A 20,973-nucleotide genomic window follows, 5' to 3' on the forward strand; every position below is an offset into this window, starting at 1 on the left:
GATAAAAACAAATTAGATTCCAATGTAAAGGTTACAACAACAAATGAATCTTTGTGGAAGGAATTGGGAACATCTAACAAAATTTTCATGTTCACACTTCAACCAAGAAATTCTATCTCCAGGTACCTCGGCCCTGATCCAACAGCAACATTTCAGCATGAACCGTGAGCTCACACCCATCTCTGGTGTATGAGCTGAGGCTACCTGGCTTACCAATTCAGGACACAAAGTTTCCCACAGTTTCACGCTTTATTTTAAGAGCGTTTCAGCAACCTGCACAGGCCTGAAACCGCACGAAAGCAGAGCCGGTTCCAGCCGGCAGCCACAGCGCGGGCTCTCCACCAGCTGCTCCGGGAAAGCCCAGACGCACGGCCGCGTCGCAGAGGACCCGCAGGGCTGGGGCCAGCCCCGGGCAGGGCTCTTAGAGAGACCGGCAGCAAGGCCCGGCCCGAGGGCAGAGGCGAGCCGTCCGCACGGCCTGCGCTCGGCCATACCTGGGGGCGGGTAGCACTGCAGCAGCCTCAGAAGCTTGACCGACAGCCAGGGAGCCGGGACGAAGTAGTAAGTGTAATCCTGCAGGTCCGTGGACGCGGATGTCACAATCTGTGAATCGACACAGGCGTGAGCCGCTGCGGGCAGCTGTCCCCAGGAGGAGTGCCCACCGCAGAGACCCACACAGACCCACGCAGGTTCCGGTGCCTCGGGCCAGGCACGGACTGAAAGCCTGTTGCATCCAACGTGCTGAGCGCACCCAGCTCTGGCCTCTGTGCTCCAGAGGCGAAGGGGCAGCCGCGCGCTGTGCGGTCCCACCGGCGGGACACAGACCCGCGGAGCCGCCGACCCTCGGCACAGAACGCTACGGCGCCCCAGGGCTCATCTGCTCTGCAGGCCGGGAGTGGAGGAGACACGGCAGGGAGACCTCTGGCCCCCAGCCCCATGCCCCCACGGCCACCATGCGCACACCCCTGCCATGAGCTCGCCGAGGCCAGAGGGCACGCTTCCCACACTCGCGGTTCCCACACGGCCCCCGGCGACAGACACTGTCCACAGGACGTCACGTGTCCACCGCCACACGGCCCAGTGTCCCCCGTCTCCTGCGTCTTCACCCCGTGAAGCTCCCGGACGTGCCGCCCCAAGTCACAGGATAGCAGCTCAGAAAGCTGGTGGTGGCACATTCAAACTCCACGCAGCACCAAAGGTGAATGACAAGCACATGAAAGAAACACGACTTCACAACGCTGACCCAAACAGGCCACACGCACGAGACCGCGGGCCGTGTGAGCCCCGCCACACAGGAAGGTGAAGCGCACGGAGCCCAAGGACGGCGCAGGGTGCTCCGGCAGCGAAGGGGGAGGCGAGAACTGGGGTCACCCCAGGGAGGACAGGGCTCCCCACCTAAGGCAGGAGCCCAGGACACCCCACCAGGACCCCGCAGGCCCCGCCTGCCCCGGCTGAGAGCCTGCAGCTGGGCTGTGCTGCTCTGGGACCTTCCCACACGGGCAGGGTGGCTCCGCCGTGACTCAAAGCGGAAACGAGGCCAGCCCCGTGTCCTGCGTTCCGACAAGGAGATGAATGTGTTAGCTGCTTGAAGCAACAGCGACCCAGACCCACCCTGAGCCCCGCCCCCATCCCCAGACTTACTCTGCTCAGTCTGGAGACGGCCAGGGAGACGGAGGTTTTAAACTCCTCCGGGTTCTTCTGCGCGAGGGTGGTGATGAGACTCGTGGCGGCGGTCACCACGCCCTGCAAGGAGGACACGTGCGCATGGGTGCGTTTCTGTCCCAGGCAGCGCGTGCAAGGCGGCCCTCTCGTTTCCTACCCGCCACACCGGGACACCTGACGAGCCGCGGGCTGCCCGGCAACGTGAAGGTGGGAGGGCGCCCGCAGGCGGTTTTCTCTGCCGGGCTTCTCTCGCCAACTGCCGGGCACGCGCCGGGCCACCCCCGGCCACTGCGGCTCCGCCCCCTAGTCCCGCCCACCCTGTCACCTTGTCGGCCCAGTGGCTGTCTGGCCGCCACCCCACTTTCTCACCAGCCCATGTGGGCTGTGGAGGGGCACTGCCTTTAGAATCACTTGAGTCTTCACAGCCCAAAAGTGAAGCTGTGGAAAAGCACCTGAGAAAGCCCACTCTGCCCTTTTCTTTTAAAGTCCTTACCTGAGGAAATGTTTTTATTTTAGAGAGAGAAGAAGGGAGAAAGAGAAATACCAGTATCAATCGGCTGCCTCCTGCCCGCACCCCAACTGGGATCAAACCTGCAGCCTAGGTGTGTGCCCTGACCAGGGGTCGAACCCACAGCCTCCCAGTGCGCAGGACCGTGCTCCAGCCAGCTGAGCCCCTGGCCGGGGCGAGCCCTTTGCTGACCATGGCCCAGGCCACGCTTCTGCCACCAGGCCCCTCCCTCCCAGCTGGACCTCCCCGGCAGCACGGGAAGCCTCGGCTACTGACCCAGCACAAGCCGTGGCTGTTCCCAGTAACCCATGACTCTGGTAGGAAGATTTCACCTAAGGAAAGACGCGTTCTCTCACAGATAAAATAGACAGGCTGAGCAACGCCACTTCACAGTGAAGACGTGAGCCAGGCAGCCCAGAAACTGCCCTGGACCGGGTGCTCCCCTGCCCCCGCCCGGACTCCGGGAGCCGAGAGGCGGGAGCCGTCAGCACCAGGGGACCGACCTCCTCGGGGCCTCGCTGCGCTGTCCCTCGGCTGCCAGCGGGACGTGAGAGCCACACTAACGAGCCGCTGACTGGCCTGTCTGCCCTGGCGGGCAAAGGAAGTGCCGAAGGCCGCCCGGGCCGGACGGACGGACAGACAGCTCCCACAAACTCCACGCCTACTGCACAGGTTCCGCCAGAGCAGAGAGCTGCTCACCGCGGTTCCTGAGCGCCCGGCCCGGCCTGGCCTGGCTCGCCAAGTCTCCATAGGGTGAAACGAGCAAGCTGCCAACCAGAGCTGGCTGGAGCTCCTGGGCCACGGAGCGCAGGCTCCGGCTATCGCCGTGCCGCGGCAGCATCTGTGCAGGGAGGAGGCCAGGCCCCGGGGCCCGCCCGCCGTGGGGCTGCAGGAGCCCGCCTGACGAGGCAGCAGGACGGCCTGCGCCAGAAGCCCATGCGCTGGAGCAACAGCGTCTGCACAGCGCGCTGCACCCAGGGGAGGCCGCGGCACCCAGCCCCGGCCCCGGCCCATCCACCCACTGCCGCCTTTGTGCGACACCTGGGTTCTGGGACATCTGAGGGCCCAGGCCCCAGCTCTGAGCCTGCGTCAGCGCCTGGTCCAAGCCGGGATCTGTGGGAAGCTGTCTGACCCTCTGACCCTCTGCTGCCTCATCTGCAAAGCTGGGGAATGCCCCGCTGCCTCACGGGGTCCCCCCGAGAGGCAACTTGGGCGCTGACGCCTCCCAACCGCTGGCACTGCTTCCCAGCTCACGGGCGGCACCTGACCCGGTGCAACCCGGCGTGACCCGGCGAGTGTGGCTGGCCCGTGAAGCCACAGTCCCCAGCCTCCTGCCCAGGCCCACGCGCTCCCGACAGTTCTGCCCACGGAGGAGGGGCTGCCCTGTCCCAGACACAAGCCTCCTCAGGGGTCGGGGCGAGTGAGGTGGGGACAGCCCACCGACTGTCACACCCCAACAAGCTCTCACCCCTGAATCTGCAGGTAAAGATCATTTATTTTCAATTTGATGTGTAAGGTAGATTTCTCTTCCGGGAAAAGTGGTACTGACCAGCTAGCAACACCCTCCCTCTGCTCAGCAGGACAATGGTCCTGTTTGTCTCCGAGTGTGACTCTCTCGTTTACACAACAGAACACAGGCAGGACAAGGCCACTGTGTCCAACCCCTGCTCCCGGCCTTGCCTCCCAGGGCCGTGTCCCACACGCCCGCTCAGTGGGGACGTCTAGCACAACCCCTGGGTCACGCGGGGCCAGCCCTCACCCGGCGCACTGGGAACGCCCTCACTGCACGGGGTGTCTGGGGAGAACGGGGCCTCCGTCTTGGGCAGCCGTGCAGCCCAGCCTGCGCGAGGTCCCCAGTGCAGAGTCCCGGGAGCCAGAGGCTGCAGCGACCCCTCCCCCTGAAGAGGGTGCCCCAGGCTCAAGGGCTGTGACCCAGGGAGACGCCCCAGGGAGCCGCCACAGTGGCCGCTCCTGCACAGGCGACTGTTAGCCCGAGGCGTTTACCAAGTGCTGGTCGTTGAGGAGGTGCACCACTCGGGAGGCCCAGTCGCCCGTGGGGACCAGGTGGGGAGACGTCCGGTACAGGCGCAGCAGGCACAGGGCGGCACTCTGCTTCGCGCTGTCCATGGTGTCCCTGAAAGACAGACACAGGAGTCACCTGACGACACAGCCAGCAGGACCTGGGCCCCCCCAGGGGACACCCGGCCAGGAGCCCTGGGGGCGGAGGCGCGGCAGCGGGCAGGCTGTAGAGCACGCAGAGTACGGGCGCTTCGGTGACCGAGCGCACGCCCCCGCACAGGGGCCTGTGGGACACAGCCGCCTCCAGGCACTGCACGCCCAGCTCCCCCCGGAGAGCCCGCGCCCTGCTGCCTGCCCCTCTCCGAGGGGCCAGCACGAGCTCGCCCCCACCGCTGGGGGCCCCTGGCTGTGTGGCTGTGTGCGAGCAACACTCCTTGCACCGTCCACCTGGAGGTGCCCCCGCGAGCCGCCCCCATGTCCAAAACAGCCAACCGGCAGGCGCTGGCCCCTGCCGGCCCTCAGTGCTGCGGAGCGCTGAGAGGCTGGGGGCCCCCCACAGACCCCAGGAGGGGCTCTGCTCGGGCTGCAGTGCTGGCTGAGGACACAGCCTGGCCCCCACCCGGGGGCCCACACAGGCCGTCGGAGCACCAGTCGGCGTTCACAGCACCGGGCACGCGGCCCGTCCGCGGGAAAAGACGGGGCGCGGGGGCTGTCTCTACCGTGCACCTCCCCTGGGCCTTTTCGTCCCCGAACGAGTCTAAGCCAGCACGAGAAACCCCAAACCCCCAAACCACATCCACCCCCTACTCTTTTGCAGAGAAGAACAACTCTAGAAAAGATCCCTCTTTGGGCTGCAAACAGCCTGGGGAGCAGAAGCGGAGGCCTGCCCGCTCTGGCTGCACCCCCCCGCCCCGCCAAGAGTGGCAGAACGGCACCCACTGCCGAGCTTCTGTCCAAGCAGTGGGCTGTGGTGGCTGACAAGACCGTCGGGACGCCGGCCGTCCACACCACCGGTGCACACAGGACACGGCTCTGGCCGAGGGCAGCCGGTTCCTTCCGTGCTCACAACCCCAAGTCCTGACGGACGCAGGGGGCCCCTGCCCGGCTCCCCCTCGGCGCCAACGCCGCCACACGCAGCCCCCCTCAGCAAGAAGGTGCGAGGAGGAGTGGGAAGCGCAGCATCAACATCCAGGGGACCAGGGGAAACCGCCGCCACCCGGCTGCAGGGCTGCAGCGTGTCGGAGCTGCAGGCACCGCCCTCCCCACCCCCGCACCCACCACCCTGCCCGCCCTGGGCTCCGCCGCGGGCACCACCCCTGAGCACTCTGAGCCACCGCTGGCTGGACTTCAAGGGTCGACCATCTCAGTCAAGCGGGGCTGCCGCGGGCTCTCGCTGTGGGAGGGACCGGGCCCCCGCAGGCCCCGCCCCTGGAGACACGGCTCACGGCTTCCTGCCCGCCCTCCTCTGCTCTGGGCTCGTCTCCACGTGCCCCTTCGTGCCTCTCGGTGTGCACACGCGGCCCACCTCCACTTCAGGGGATGTTCCTGAACTTCCCCCCGACTACGTCTCCAAGATTCTCTCCGTCTGCTTCCCGTTTCACTCCTGCAACAGGTGTTTATCAAGCACCTACTACGTACCAGGCACGATTCAAATGCTGGAACTAAAGCCACGGCCACCGCAGAGAGAAACCTCAGGCCCCAGCGCGGGCCACCTGAGGGCGGGCCAGGACCGGGATGGGGGGGGGGGAAGGTCAGGGAGTGCCTCGCTGGACCTGGGCCGCCCTAATGGATGAGGGGGTCCAGGCTGCCGCGCAGCCCTCTGGGGGACAGCCCCCTCCCTCAGTTCACTCTGACCACCTCCGGTCCTTCTCTGTCTCGGTGCTGCACTCGCCAGGCCCCTCCGAGCACCTGGCTGAGGCTGCCTGGCCTGTGTGCGACGGTGTCCCTGGGCTGCCCGCCAGCTTCCTCGGCTGTGCGTTCAAGCTTGTATTTTCATCGGGCTGTCCTGTGGTCTCTCCCTGCCAGACTTCTCCACCTGCCCCTGCTGTGACCCTCCTGTGACCCTCCTGCAGAGCTCTCGTGGCCACCCTGCCACCGCGCTTCCTGCACCCAGTCCAGCCCAGGCTCTTCCGTGCAGCACGCTGACACGAGGACCCAGGTCACCCTTGGCCACACAGCGCATCAGGTGCTCTGCAGGACACGGTGCACCAGCCCTGGCCTCCCCAGCACATGCTGGCAGAACAGGCTCCACCGTGACGACCAGACGTGCTGGGACTCTGCCCAAGGTCCCCTGGGGCAGCACCGGCCTTTGAGACCCACGGGCCCAGAGCCCTTGCTCCGGCGTGGGTGGGTGCACTTCCTGACATCCTCCACCCTCTCCAGTGAGTCCCTGAGGGTCTCCTCCACGTGCCTGTGGCCAGCTGTCCTCGAGGACCTGGTCCCCGAGTCCTGAGCAGGTGCCCTGGGCTGGGCCCTCTGGCAGCCAGGCGTGCCCCATGGGCACGGCTCCCAGGCAGTCTCCAAGACCAGCAGAGTGTCTGGAACGTGAGGGGCACCCTCCCTCCCAAAACCCCGAGGCCAGGGTGGCCCCGCACCGCTCTGAACTCGCCCAGAGCTGCCAGCTCGGCCCCATGCAGTGCCCCCCCACGTCTGGGGGGTCGGGGGCAGTTTACAAAGAATTCTCGGCACTTGGGGGTGTGGCCTTTTCCGCACCATGACTGGGGGAAGGGTAAGAAGAGGTGCTGTGCATACGGGACAAGTGTCCCTTCCTCCGTGGCCTGTGTGAGGCTGGCGCCACTTCTTGGTCTGGCGGCGCCTGGCCGGGGGGAGGGGAGGCCAGACTGGACTTCGCCTGAGTCGAAGCTGGGTCTGGTCTCCAGCTGCAGGAAGTGCCGAGATTAACTCAGTCTGTGAATTATTAAAGTAGTTAATGCACGTTGGATTTATTTACCATGACAGAGACATTTTTCAACAACCCACAAGACACATACCCAGCTACGAGGATTTTGGGGATCTCCCCAGCAAACGCCTCGGCCATCTCGCGGCTGCCCACGTTGGCGACACAGTGCAGGGCCAGACCCATGAAGGTGGGGTTCCGGCTGGCCAGGTCGTTCTTGATGGCGTTGTTGATCAGGCGGATCAGCTCGCTGTTGGAGTTCACCAGCACAGAGATGAAAAGGTATCCCTGGTCCGAAGAACAAGAGAGCAGCATGCTCAGCGCCAGCAGGTGCGCGTGGCCCGAGGCCCCCAGCAGCCTCACGCAGACACGAGCAGCCCCCCTCAGGGCCACGCCCTGCCCGCTGGGCTGCCGTGAGAGCCACGCTGGGGAGGGCCCGTCTGCACGGGGTGCAACGCCAGGCCTGCTGCAGAAGGTGGGTCTCTGCTTCTGATTCTGCCGTGAGAAAGTCCCGCAGGGTGAACCTGAGAGGCAGTCAGAGGTCCCCCTGGGTACCAGACGCCGTGGCCCTCTCCCCAGTCCCACTCATTTGTCCGCCGACGTGTGTGAGGAACGCAGGCTCACTGTGGTCCGGAGGGGAGTGACTGTAGCTTGGCAGCTCTGTGGAGAATTCCAGAGCCCCAGGTGACTGCTGCCCCCTCCCCCAGAATCCGTCTCTGTGCACCCCGCTTGCCCTCCCCACCGGCCCACGACACCCGACAGTCCGCCCGCTCCCCGTGCAGGGACACGGGGAGTTCTCCAGGCCACCTGGTCTCGGGAGGAAGACCTGCATCGGCGCTGCTGCCCTTCCGGCTCGGCCCACCCAGCGTGCGCGTGCCCGTGGCTGCTGCTTCCTGCTCAGCCCACGTCACGCCCAGCCCACCCCTCTCCCTCAGTCTCCCTCGGGGCCTCGCCAGGGCGCCCTCCCTCCCGGCCGCCCCTCTCTCCAGGCCCCCACTGGGCACAGGCCAGGGCGGTGATCTCTGTCCACAGGGTGTCCAACATCGTCTCCCCACCGGCCCACACCTGCTCCTGGCGCACTGTCTGCAGGGGACCCCCGGCACACAGCTCGGGCCACGGCAAACCCCGGTCTTGGCGAGTGAACACTAGCACTAAACGGAACTCCTGCCGCCTGAGGTGGTTTTACGTGCTGTGAGCCAGGTCCTTGGGCACAGAGGGACGTGTCACCGGGTGACACTGGAGAGGGTGTGGAGACACAGCACTGCTCCGAGATGACCAGGGCACCTGGAAAGGTGCCTGAAGGCAGGAGCCAGCCCGCGTGGGAGTGGTGCCCGTTCCAGGAACAGGAGCTGGGCCAGGGGCCGCAAGGTGTGCTCCAGGGAGAAGACGGCCTTCCCTGCCCTCCTCTCTGAGGCAGACCTCACAGGGGCCGTCACGGGGCGGCTGGCCCCAGGCAGTACCAGTCTGAGCCATGGAAACGTCCCAGACCGTGTGGAAATTGTAAAGAAATGGCCAGTGCATTAGAAGACCCTCGCCCAGGGGAGCCCCCGGAAGGCTGCGCTGGCACCCAGAGCCCCCTCTTCAGCGCCAGCCTGCCCGGCCCTACCTGCAGTGACACTTACAATCTGCTTCTCTGTGTATCGGTTGGAGCTCAGCAGGTTCACGGCCTCCATGTGCCCAAAGTCAATGTCGTGGCCCAAGAGAAAGATGAAGAGCAACTTGCAGACGTACTTCTTTTTACTGTAGCCATCAAGAGCCTTGTCGCCTAGAGGGGAGACCAAGCGCTCAACGGCAGGGACAAGCCAGGCGGCGCAGGCGCCGGTCTCCAGCAGGGACCGCGGCCCGCCAACCCACGCTGACCCTGCGCCAGGCACGGGTGGCATCTCTGCACGGGGGGCGCACCCGGAATCCAGATGTCTGGCCTCCCTCAAACACAGAAACAGAAGACCTGAAGCAGGAGCGTAGGCCCCCAGGACAGGTCAGCCCTGAGCAGGTGCCACTGGGGCCACACTCCGACCTGCCACAGGCCCCCAGGGCGCCTGGAGCCAGCCCCGCCTCCCACCAACATGTGAACAGCCTCCCGAATGCGTGTATCGACCAGGAGACGAGCTCCACATAACCTTCCGTCTCACAAGCTCGCATCAGCTTCAGGACACTCCCCCCGCCGTGAAACCACACGGAAGGGCCCGAGGGCTCCGCTCTCCACCCCAACCGCCCCAACGGTCCTCAGCGGACATCGTGGGGCGCTCCAACCACGCCGCCTGCAGAACAGAAAACACGCCTTCCGGGGCCCACTCAGCACCGCCATTACGAACACCAGACGCTCTAGGGGCGCTTTGAAAGTGCACAACGCTCCCCGGAGCCAGCCGCGAGCAGACCATATAGAGGTGCCACCCGGGGGGCTGGTGGTCTCACAGGGGCTTGGTGGCCGCAGCAAGAAGCCAAGTCCTCTCTGTCCCTGGCGCCCAAGCAGGGCCCTGGCCCCAGCCCTGCCTGCGGTCAGATGGGAAGCAGAGGCGGCTCTGGCCCTGGGGCCTGGGGAGCGGCTCTGTTCGCCGTCCGTCCGTCCGACCCATGACAGAGTGAGCCTGGGCCGTGGAGCCTGGGCGTGGCCTGGCGAGGGTGGGCTGTGGCTGCCTTTCTGTGTCTGGGGCACAGTGGCCCCCAGGCCTCCCCAGCAAGTTTCCAGCCGGCAGCCCCCCGAGACCTGGCCCCCAGCAGCACCCGCCCCAGGGGCTGTGGACCGAGGGGCAGGGTCAACGTGGAGCTCGAGAGTTCCGGGAGCACCTGAGAGTTCTCAGGGCACTGGGAGCGCGTGTCCTGAGACGCTGAGGGCTCTGCCCCACTGCTCCCAGTGGCCGGAGACAAAAGCTCTGCTTGACCCACATGGCCTAGATGTCTGTCTGTCTCCATCGAGAAAGTGTGAGCACTGGCTCCACCAGCAGCGCCCCTCAACACTCCCAGCCTCCGCCCTGGTCCCCCTCAGGGGCGAGGCCCAGGCCACAGTGTGTGCGAGGAGCCCAGGGTCCCGGCGGCCACCACGGGCACCGCGGAGCCTTGCTCTTCACTCCACAGGAGCCCGAGGCCACCCCCAACCGCAGACTCATCGTCAGGACCCCGGGTCCGGGCACCGCCAGGCAGCCAGCTCCAAGCGGACGCTGGGTGTGCAGGTCCCAGGCAGAACCCCTGCGCACCCGTCCGCTGTCCCACGAGACGGCACCGGGGAGGCAGGACCGAGAAAGAAGCCCTCCTGCAGCTAGCTGGGGGCGGGGACAGGACTCCGTGGTCCCACAGCAAGCCCAACCCCATGCTGGCCAGAGCCTTTGCACAGCCGTCCCAACACAACCCCTGCGCCCAGACGGACAGCTGCCCACACCAGCCACTTGACTGCCCACCGGCGGGCCCTGCCCTCTGCCGCCCGACGCGGCCTGGCCTGGCCGAGGCAGCCACTCCTGCCCACTCCAGCAGGCTGAGGCTCCAAACCCACCCTCCTCCTCGGGGCTCCCCTTCAGCTCCGGAGGCCGCGCCGGCCCCGTGTCTCACCGCCACCCTCACGACAGCTCAGCACGCCTTCCGCCCAACGCCTTCGGAGCCCAGAGCGCAGCGCCCTCCCGGCTGCGCCAGCCTGAGACGGCCCTCCACAGGTCAGTTTCAGCGCTGGGCCAGCCGGCTTTGTGGTCACAGCGCTTCGAACTCACACCGAGGCGTTTCTGGCCGTGGATGGGGATGTCGGCGGTGACACCACGGCCCTGGCCTGCCGGTGCACGTGGGGAGAGGGCGGAGAGATGGCGAGGGGCTGGGGACAGGCCCTCCCTCACCCTCTCTCAGACCCCAACTCGCCCTCCAGCTGCGTCAGCCGCTCCGTCCGTCCGTCCGTGGAGCCCTTCCCCGGTCACCGTGGGGCTCAGCTCTAGGGCTCCCACTAGTTCTTTCTTCCAAGCCTGCTGCGTCACCTTTGACATGCTCCAAGCTTCCTGCTGAAACCTCCAGGTTTGTGGGTTAGGTCTTCACCACGGTCAGCCCCGTGCCTGGCCATGACCCGTGCCTGACCATGACCCGCGCCTGGAGCCGGCTCCCCGGGACCGTCTGCCGTCTCCGCTGTGGGCTGGACGCCCGGGACCCCGTGCTGGGCATCGGGCCTGGAAAGCCCGCTGCGGGGACCCTCTGCAGCCCCACCGACTGCATTGCCCCCAGACAACACCGTCCTCTCGCCTCGTCTCGGGGGAAGACCTGCGGTCCCGCGAGCACCCGGGCGTTTGGAGCCCCACCACACTGTGACAGGGCTCGCCCACTTCCCGTCACTCCTACCCTGAGGGCACCGCCTCTGGGGGTCTCAGGTCACAGTGGAAGGAAGGGGGTCCCCACTTGGGGTGGGCTCTGAGCTTTGACTTTTTCTCCTCTAACCAGGGCTGCTCACACTGGGGAGCCTTCCGGTGCACGGAAAGGTGTTGAGTAGCCTCTCTGGCCTCCCCCCACTAGGTGGCAGTAGCGCCCTCCCACTCAGGTTGTGACAGCTGAAAAGGTCTCCAGATCTTGCCACACGCCCCTGGAGGGCAGATAACCACCCTGGAGACTTCCCAGGGCTCTGCTTCCCGCCCGTGCCTCGGGGGTCAGCAAATGCTCTCAAGGCACAAGCAGCCGAGGGCGGACCTCCCCTTGGGTAAGGCTCGGTAACTCTGCTCTCAAGGATTTTTTCACACTGTGTCTCTTTTTTTAACCCTCCCCGGAGGATATGTTTCTTACTGACTTTGAGAGAGAGAGGAAGTGAGAGAGAGGGGGACAGAGGCATCGATGTGAGACAGCGACGTCAGCGGGCTGCCTGCTGCACGCACCGTGCAGCCTCCGGCCCTCGGGGGTGACACTCCCACCAGCCGCCCGGCCCGGCCCCGCCAGGGCCGCACCGTGCCTCTTTCCAGGACTGTCCAGTTAAAGGGCTGGTCTAAGTCTGCCCGCCCGACGCGGCGCCTGAGCACGCGAACCATGACGGCGCAGGGCGGGCGGCTCCAAGCGCACGACACAGAGGCGCGGCAGGTGCGAAGGCCCAGTGCGAAGGCCCAGCAGGGAACGCCTCCGCGTCCCCTTTCCTACGACTGCACACTGCAGTGACGTCTCAGACGGGAGGGGTAAGTACCATGAATTAAAACTCACTTTTACTCTCTCAGTGGAGCACCAGAAAGTCCTGCACGCGACCCACACGGTACCTCTGGGGACAGCACAGACCTAGCATCTAACGTACCGTGGGGGGGAGTGCCCAGGGGCGGAGCGCACACACCTGTGCAGACAAGGGACAGGCTCCCTCGCCCGCTGCTGCCCCGGGCACTCACTCGTGCTCAGTCAGCGCCAGCCGGGCACCGGCCAGGAGGGAGCCCCCTTCCCACACGCGATGGTCAGCTTAGACGGGCGTGAGGGTGGGGAAAACAGCATTTACACCGGCGGCTGGAAGACTCGCCACCAGAACAGCCATGAACGTCTTACACCAACACCGTCCTCCCAGGATGCTGCTGCTGTTCCCACGCCTGGACCCGGTCAGGGCAGCTGACACGGGCCTCCCGGCCGTGAAGGCCGGGGTCGGCGGCCGGCTCTGCCTTCCTGGGCTCTCCAGCCACACGGTCGAGGGCTCCGCCCTTCCTGCCCAACGCCAGACCCCGCAAGCGGGCAGTGCACGCTCCAAAGCACCCTGGAGGCCAGCGCTGACCCTAGCAGAGCCGCACCATCACTAAGACTAAGACCCAGCTGGTGGGGCTCAGTGGGTTGCGCGTGGGCCCGGAAACCAAAAGGTCGCAGGTTCAATTCCCAGTCAGGGCACATGCCTGGGCTGTGGGCCAGGTCTCCAGCGGGAGACTCATGAGAAGCAACTGATCCATGTTTCTCTCCCTCCCTTTCTCCTTCCCTTTCCCTTTCTCTACAAAATAAATAAAATCTTTAAAAAAAAAAAGATTAAGTCCCTCCTACGTAAAATTTACAACAGAACATTTCATGAGGCCACACACACTTACCTTTGAATTTTGATCGAATGTTTGCCAGCTCCTTGTTTATTCTCTTTATTTCTGCTTCTTTACTTTTGCCTAAAACAAAGCACAAACGCGTTAACTGGTGCCTACACAGGCCCCTGTCCCCGGAGGAGACCGACGTGGAGCAGCAACAGCAGAATCACTGCTTGCAGAAGCCGGAGGCACCGAGCAAGCCGCCTCCGACCAACCTGCCTCTGCCTGGAGCCCGGCAGGCAGCACGGCCTCCGGTCCACACGGGCGAGTTTCCTTCCATGGCGACGCTTTCGGTTCACCCTCTCGCCCCAGGTCTGGAACGAGAAGCCCTCAAATACCTGCCCAGCGTTTCCCAGTAACAGTTTACTCCTAGGAGTGACCTTCACTGCCACAGGCCAGTTCCACAGTGTGCACTTCTGCCCACTGCGGGCTTCCTGCCCCCTTCCTGGTGCAGCCGCCAGCCCTCACACTCCGCTCCACGGCGCTCGGGGAGGCGCAGGAGCCCTCCACGACACAGGGACAGTCGAGCTCCAGCTCCGTCCTGGGTCTGCCGGGAGGTGTCCTTAACCCAGAGGTGCGTGCAGAGCGCATCAGCAGGGCATGGAGGCTGGAGCACGTTCACCCTCCTCCACCAAGGCCTAGAGAGTGCAGGTGATTCCCGGGGCTACACAAGCCCGGCAGCAGTACAAGAGATCTTCCACCACGCGGCAGCCGGGGAGGCGCTGTGTTTCTCGTTACAGAAACACAAGCCCGTGAATTTTCACCGCTCTTCGAAAGCAGGACCCAGTTTGCTGCTCAAGACCCCGTCCAGGTGCACCCTTGGTCCAGTGGCTGCACTGCCAGGGGAGAGGTCCGAGCAGCTGCTCCCAGTGCTCAGGCCCACCAGCACTCTCCTCCAGGTGCCCCACCTGCCCACCCACCTCGCCTCCTCACCACCCCTTCTGGGACGCATCCTGGGAGCCCCAGCAAGGCAGCCCCCTCTCCAGGACACTCCCAGAGAACACCATCATCTTTCACTGCTAACTTGCTGATCAAGAGAGCCTAAAACCTGCTGAATCACAGCAGCACCCTTTCCAGGAAGCCCCCGGCAGAGTGGCGTAAGGACAGGGCCACGGGGCAGGCTCAGCAGCAGCCGAGCTGAGGGGCAGGGACTTGGGTTAGAACCACTTCCCGCCCCGGGGGAGCTGCCAGCCCCCCTGGGGGGGACGGTGGGGGCTGCACAGCTCCAGCAGGAAAGTGCAGCAGTCGCTCTGGGGAAGGAGTGTGCAGCCTGTGAGCGGATCGGGCGCCCCAACCTCCTCGGCCAGACCCTCTCACTCCCTGCCCTGCACCCCTGCCAGCTCCTCCCGGGGCAGGTCAGAGACCACCTTGTCCTTAAACATTCCTTAAGAAGTGGCATCTTGTTGAAGTAGGCTTTCGGACCTGGCAGAAAGGCCCATGAGAGACAGCCCGGGAGCCTCCTGCCGCCCACACCTGAAGACTGCAGGTGGCTTCACACAACCGGGACAGAGTGTGGATGGAGCACTGTGCACAGGAAGGTGTGCGTGTGTGTGCACACCTGTGTGTGCACCTGTGTGCCCGCCCACACGTCTGTCAGTGTGCGCCCCTGTGCATGTGCTCCCCACAGGCACACAGGAACCTTGCTCTGGGCTCCCCCCTCTGGCGCACCCAGTAACCGACAGCGCCCCGAGGCCCTCTCCTCGTGCGGCAACGCCCCCAGCGGGAGGACAATCCACAGGCGCACCGGCACTGGGTGGGGCTTTGCTGTTACTCTGCACCGCGAGGCTGCCCCAGGTGTCAAGCCCTGCACACGCCCGCCGGGGGTTCCGCCGGGGGTTCCGCCGGAGCAAAGTGCTGCACTGGGTTCCGGGTGCCTGTCATCCCAGGGGAGGTCTTGAAGGGAGTCCGGTGTGCCAGTGCTGGCTGCTACCCCCCACACAGACTCACACAGACTCACGACGTGAGCGGACCTCTCCCGCTGCGCACCCCCAAGCCACTGTCCCCTGCATGGGGGGCAGCCTGCGCACTCAAGCTGCACTGCTTCCCAGACAGAGGGCCTCACCCACAACCCCACAACCCGGCCACCCCACACTGCTGGGAGCTGGTCGAGCAAAAAGCCTTATCTTTTCAGATAAAGAATTCACTTTGAGGGAGGGGCAGGGTTTGCTGCCCCACAAGCGGCGCTGACTTCAGAAACCAATCTTAACCAGGCCAAGTGCCTCAGCAGGCCCGCGGCCTGACCTCTGTCCCACCCGCACCGGCTCTATCACACACGTGGCAGGTCTGCCGGCCACTGAAGACACCCAGCCGGTAACAGGCAACCCCGCGCACGGTGGACTTGGGAGCCCTGCTAGCTAATGAATAACCTGGACTAGCCCTCAACCTCTGGCCAGAAACCAGCGACCCGCGTGCCCAGTCAGCAGCGCAGAGTGCGGCCTGGGGCCCGGGCCGGGCTGAGAGCCCCCGGGCTGGCAGGGGTGCCCCCCGCCCCTCCCTCCTGGAGCAGCACAAAGCTCAGTGGCTTCCCCTGGCTGCGAGCTGAGCCGGCCAGCAGACGGCCAGCGTCCTGGGAAGCAGAGTGCAGGGGCCTGTCACAGCTCATTACAGGACAGCCAGGCACCCGAATGTTAGGGAGAAGTCTGAAATTCTCAGTAAAATGTGCTCTAAATAAAGACTTTTCGTCTGGGTATGAGTTCACTGAGTGAGTCGAAAGCCCAAAACTGACCAAAAAGCCCGTTTTCGAGGGAAGGTGCCGTTGCTAAAAGGACACTGAAGGCGTCAGCAGAGCAAACTGTGAGACGAAGCCAGGACACAACCCGGTCCAGGCCCCGGGAGCCGCACCGGTCCAGGCCCCGGGAGCCGCACCGACCCCGGGCCGTCACCGCAGCCTCCGCGGGTGGGCGACCCTGAGGACCGCAGCCGCCCTCAGAGAAGGCACCCAGGAAGCAGTGTGGCCACGGGAAGCTGCCGGAGCATCGCCGGGGCACGGCCTGCTGGTCCTCCTCAGGGGAGCACGAGAAGCCCAAGCTCAAAAGACCCCCGCAGCCACGGGCATGACAGAGCTCTGAGACGAGGGGGGCTGCTGCGCCACGGCAGGCGAGGCCGCGGTGGGCTCTGACCGAGGCCCGCGGGTGCTCTTGCCGGCTCTGCTGAGCCCGCGCTCACCCCGGAAGCACCGAAGCCACGGGCTTCGGGGCACTCGGAGCGGCGCACCCACCACCGCAGCGCGGCTCTACGAAGCCCGCGTCTCCCCAGGAAGAAGGCCTGCACCCACCAGCCGGGGCTGGGCAGCCCCCCAACTGCCCCCTCGCAGCGGCCTCTTCCACACACGTCACAGGAGCAGACGGAGGCCCCGCGAGGTCTTTTCTGGCGGGCTCCTGCCACTCCGCTACGCTTCCACGGCAGCGAGGACAGCGCCGTCCTCTCGGTGCCGGCCAACGCCGCGGTGCACGGATGCCATCACCCGACGAGCCGGGCTGTCCCGCTCTCTGGCCGTGTGAACACTGCTGCTGTGGACGCTCCACCCAGTTTCTGTGTGAGCGTGTCGCCCTTCTCCCGTGTGGACACCGAGGGGCGGAGCTGCTGGGCCACAGGCGGCTCTGTGTGGAGCGTTCTGAGGAGCGACAGGCAGTCCTCCCACGGGCGGCAGCACTCCGTGTCGCCGCCAGAAGGGAGCGAGCCTGCCAGCCTCGCCACACCTTTGCCAACACACGCTCCTGCCACCGCTTCGTCACGGCCCCCCGGGGGGTGCAGAGGTGTCTGGCTGCAGTGGTTCCATCCGCACGTGCCTGAGGGCCCTTCGCGTGCTTGGGGAGCACATGCACGCCTGTCTTCAAGGGGCGAATTAGAACTCTGTGTCCACTTTTGATTCATGCTGTGGGTGCAGCCAGTCAGTCGGATACATGAACTTCATTCAAGCGTTTCCTCTCGTTCTCGGGGTGCCTTTTCTCCTATTTCATAACACTGCGTAGCACAGAAGTTTTTAGTTTTGATGGAGTCCACTTTATCTTTCGTGTGAAGATTTTATGTATTTATTTTTAAAGAGAGGGTAAGGGAGGGAGGAAGAGAGGGAGAGGAACATCCGTCGGCTGCCTCTCCTGCGCCCCCGACTGGGGGTGGGAGGAGACCTGGCCCGCGACCCAGGCACGCGCCCTGGCGGGGAACCGAGCCTGCACCTTCGGTTCCCAGGCCGCACTCAGTCCCCTGAGCCACACCAGCCAGGGCCAGTTTGTCTTCTTGACCACGTGCACTTTGTCCTGTCTAAGAAGTCATTTCCCGAGACCACAGAAATGCACTCCTGTTCTCTCGTTTCACAGTTTGAGCTTCTGCCCGTCGGTCGCCCCCACCCTGAGCTGGCTGGTGAGTGGTACGTGGCAGCGGAGCCCAGTTCCACCCTTTTCGCACGGGGACTACGCAGCGAGTCCTGGCACCGTTTGTTCGAAGGACTGAGCGTTTCCCCAGCGACCGGTCTCGTCACTCCTGCAAAACCCAGCTGACAGAAAGCGCAAGGGCTCACCTCTGCACTCGCGGCCCAGCCCGCGGTCTGCGCGTGCCCGCAGACCGAACAGCACGCCTGGCAGCGCATGCAGCCCGAGGGCTGGCCTGCGCACAGCCTTCCGTCCCGTGGTGTCCCTGTCTGACGCTGGTGTCGGCGCAATGCTGGCCTCACAGAACGAGCTGGGAAGGGTTCCCTGCTCTATTTTTTCAAAGTCGGTAAAGATCAGTACTGACTATTTGAGTATTTGGTAGAGTTCACAAATGGAGCTACCTGGGCAAGGCTTTGTTCTTGTGGAAAGTTTTTAAATTACTGATTCAATCTCTTTACTTGCTGTAAGTTCATTCAGATTTTTTTTCCTTCTTGAGTCAGTTTCAGTTATTTATGTCTTTCTAGGAATTTATCTTATCTAAATTAGCTAATTTTGGGTATACAATTACTATTCAAGGTACCCCATTCTCATCCTTTTTATTTGTGCAAATTCAGTAATCATGTCCCTTCACTCATTCCTGATTTTAGAAACTTTTTTAAAGACTTTATTTTTAGAGAGTAGGGAAGGGAGGGAGAAAGAGAGGGAGAGAAACATCAGTGTGTGGTTGCCTCTCATGCGCCCCAACTGGAGACCTGGCCCACAACCCAGGCATGTGCCCTGACTGGGGATCGAACCTGCGACCCTTTGGTTCACAGGCTGGCGCTCAATCCACTGAGCCACACCAGCCAGGGCTGATTTTAGAAATTTGAGTCATCTCTCTTTTATCTTAGTCGGTCCAGCTAAAGGCTTGTCAGTTTTGTTGATCTTTTCAAAGAACCAACCTTTGAGCTAATCTTTATTTTCTTCTGCTTACTTGGGTTTGTTTGCTCTTCTTCCCCTGATTTGTAAGGTCAATGGTTTAGGATCTCCTTTTTTAATGCTAGAAACCCCCCTCCCCAAGCACCGCTTTCACCACGTCCTCCAAGTTTTGGTGTGTTGAGTTTTTATTCTCATTTATCTCAAACTATTTGTTGAATCTCGTTGTGTTTTCTTCTCTGACCCACGGGTTGTACAGGAGGGCACCTAATGTCCACACGTTTGTGGGCTTCCTCCTGGGACTGGTTTCTGACCTCACTGGGCACGGGCCGCACTCCTTCGGTCCTGCCCGGTGTGCTGGAACTTCTGCCGCGGCCTCACACCCGTCTACTGCGAACAACATCCCGGCCTCACACCCGTCTACTACGAACAACATCCCGGGTGCTGGGGTGGAGCGCGCACATCCCCCCCTCCCTGGGCGGGGCAGTCCATGGGCGGCCGCGTCGGGGGCGGTTGGGTCACAGCGTTGGAGACTTCCACTCATTGCTGACCTTCTACCCGGCTGTATCTACTTCTGAAGGCAAGGTATTAAAACCCCCACCTATGATTGCTGAATTGTCTATTTCTCTTCATGCATTTTGAGGCTCTGCTATCAGGTGTACATACGGCTATCACCTTATAAACGTGCTTATAAAAGGGTCAGTCTCCCTCAGGGATTGACCCTTTATCATTATAAAGTGTTCTTCTATGACCCAAAAAGTGACTTTTGTCTTCAAGTCTGATGTTAATGTAGCCGCTCTCTTCTGGTTACCGTTTGCACAGTGTATCATTTCTCTTCCTCTCACTTGTATCTTTCAGTTTAGAGAGTCTCTTGAACACAGAATATAGTCTCTTTAAATCTGTTCTGCCCATCTCTGCTTTCTAATTCAAGCGGCCAACCCACGTACACGGGAGACAATCACTGACAAGGGAAGACTGACATCTGCCGTCCCACTGTGTCTTCTGGTGTCTGGTGTCTTCCACCGTTGCCCTCTTTTGTGCTGAACAGTATTTCCAGCATGCCAATTAATTCCCTTGTTTCTTCTACTACATTTTTTAGCTACTTTCTTAAAAGTTACCTGGGAATTATAATTAACAACTTAAAACAATCTAGTTTGGATCATAAACTTAATTTTATGACCCAAAGTCATAAAGTTTGGGCATATAAACTTAATTTTAATAGGATAAATTTTGCTCCAACGTAGCTCTGTTCCCTCCCCCCTCCTTTGTGCTATTATTGTCACACAAATTACATCTTTATAGCTATAAGCCCATCAGTACAGTTTTATTTAAACTCTATTAAAATCAGTTAAAATTATTTCATGCAGTTGTCTTTTAAATCAAATAGGAGATGAGAAACATGGAGGTGGAAAACATGGTTCTACTGTTTTTTGTATTCATCCTACCCTCCTCTCCCTCTGATCATCACCACACTGTTGTCAGTGTCCATGGGTGACACATGCATGGTTTTGTTAATTCTTTCATCCGGTCCCCCCAACCTGCCCCCTGACAGCTGTCATCTGTCCCAGGTGTCCTTGCCTCTGTTTCTATTTTGTTCATCAGCTTACTTCATTCATTAGATTCCACATATAGGTGAGATCGTATGGTATCTGCCTTTTTCTGACTGGCTGACTTCACTTAGCCTAACACTCTCCAGGTCCATCCGTGCTGTCGCAAAAGGTAAGAAGAGTTCCTTCTCTCTCAGCGCCGCAGAGTATTCCACTGCGTGAGTACACCACAGCTTTTTCATCCACTCGTTTGCTGACGGGCACTCCGGCTGCTTCCAGGCCCTGGCTAGCGACTTGAGGTTCCCAACGTGTATGACTTCCACGGGCAATATGTTTGTACGTGTGCACGTTTGTAAAGCCTGCTTTCCAATGAAGCAAGTGTATGAAAAAGACTGCAGCTCTAAGCAAGCTTCGCTAGATAAAGGCAAGTGCTGTATCAAAGGTGGGAGCTTACCCAGAAACACAATGTTCATCACAAATCTGGGGGGTCTGTCTGCAAGTACTCTTTCTGCCTCTGCTCCGACCCCTCCTTTCTGGGACGTGTGGGCACATCCGTGTGCCTGGTGGCGCTCCACAGGTCTCTGGGGCTCTGCCCGTATCTTCACTCTGCTCACCTCCTGTCCCCTAGACTAGACCCAGTTTGTCTGCAGAGTGACCTTTATGGGTCTTCACAGGCCTATCCCCAGTTCCCTGATTCTTTCTTTTGCCAGTTCAAGTCCACTGTGGAGCCCTTTGGAGAATTTTTCATTGTAATTGTTGTATTTTCCACCCCAGAATTTGTGGGGGTTTTTAACAATTTCTGATTCAATTATTGATATTCTATTTGGTAAGAGAAAATATCATCCTCATATTCTCCTGTAATTATTTAGACAAAGGCTTATTTTAGTTCCAGGAACATTTACAGCAACCAGCTCCTTGTCTAGTAAGTCCAACCTCAGGACCCTGCAAAGACAGTTTCCACAGACTCAAGACTGGGTACCTTGGAGGACACAACACGGAAGCTCTGGAAACGGGGCACCCCTCCCCAGGGACGTGGCTGCTTCTGCTGCGGCAGCTGCTTAGTGACGCCCCAGGC

General features: G+C 62.1%; 1 protein-coding gene across 2 annotated transcripts in view; it reads right to left on the reverse strand.

Annotated features, from left to right (window-relative positions):
* Positions 1-20,973, reverse strand: part of AP2A2 (adaptor related protein complex 2 subunit alpha 2) — a 54,380-nt gene that overhangs the window by 16,498 nt on the left and 16,909 nt on the right. For both annotated transcript variants that reach the window (XM_028515417.2, XM_028515416.2), the window contains exons 2-7: positions 13,082-13,150; positions 8,708-8,850; positions 7,180-7,373; positions 4,175-4,304; positions 1,642-1,743; positions 495-603 (exon numbers count right to left, since the gene is read on the reverse strand). In XM_028515417.2, coding sequence (XP_028371218.1) covers positions 495-603; positions 1,642-1,743; positions 4,175-4,304; positions 7,180-7,373; positions 8,708-8,850; positions 13,082-13,150 — 747 coding nt within the window. The remainder of the gene's footprint in view (positions 1-494; positions 604-1,641; positions 1,744-4,174; positions 4,305-7,179; positions 7,374-8,707; positions 8,851-13,081; positions 13,151-20,973) is intronic.

This window comes from Phyllostomus discolor, chromosome 6, assembly GCF_004126475.2.
Source record: "Phyllostomus discolor isolate MPI-MPIP mPhyDis1 chromosome 6, mPhyDis1.pri.v3, whole genome shotgun sequence".
Classification (NCBI taxonomy): domain Eukaryota; kingdom Metazoa; phylum Chordata; class Mammalia; order Chiroptera; family Phyllostomidae; genus Phyllostomus; species Phyllostomus discolor.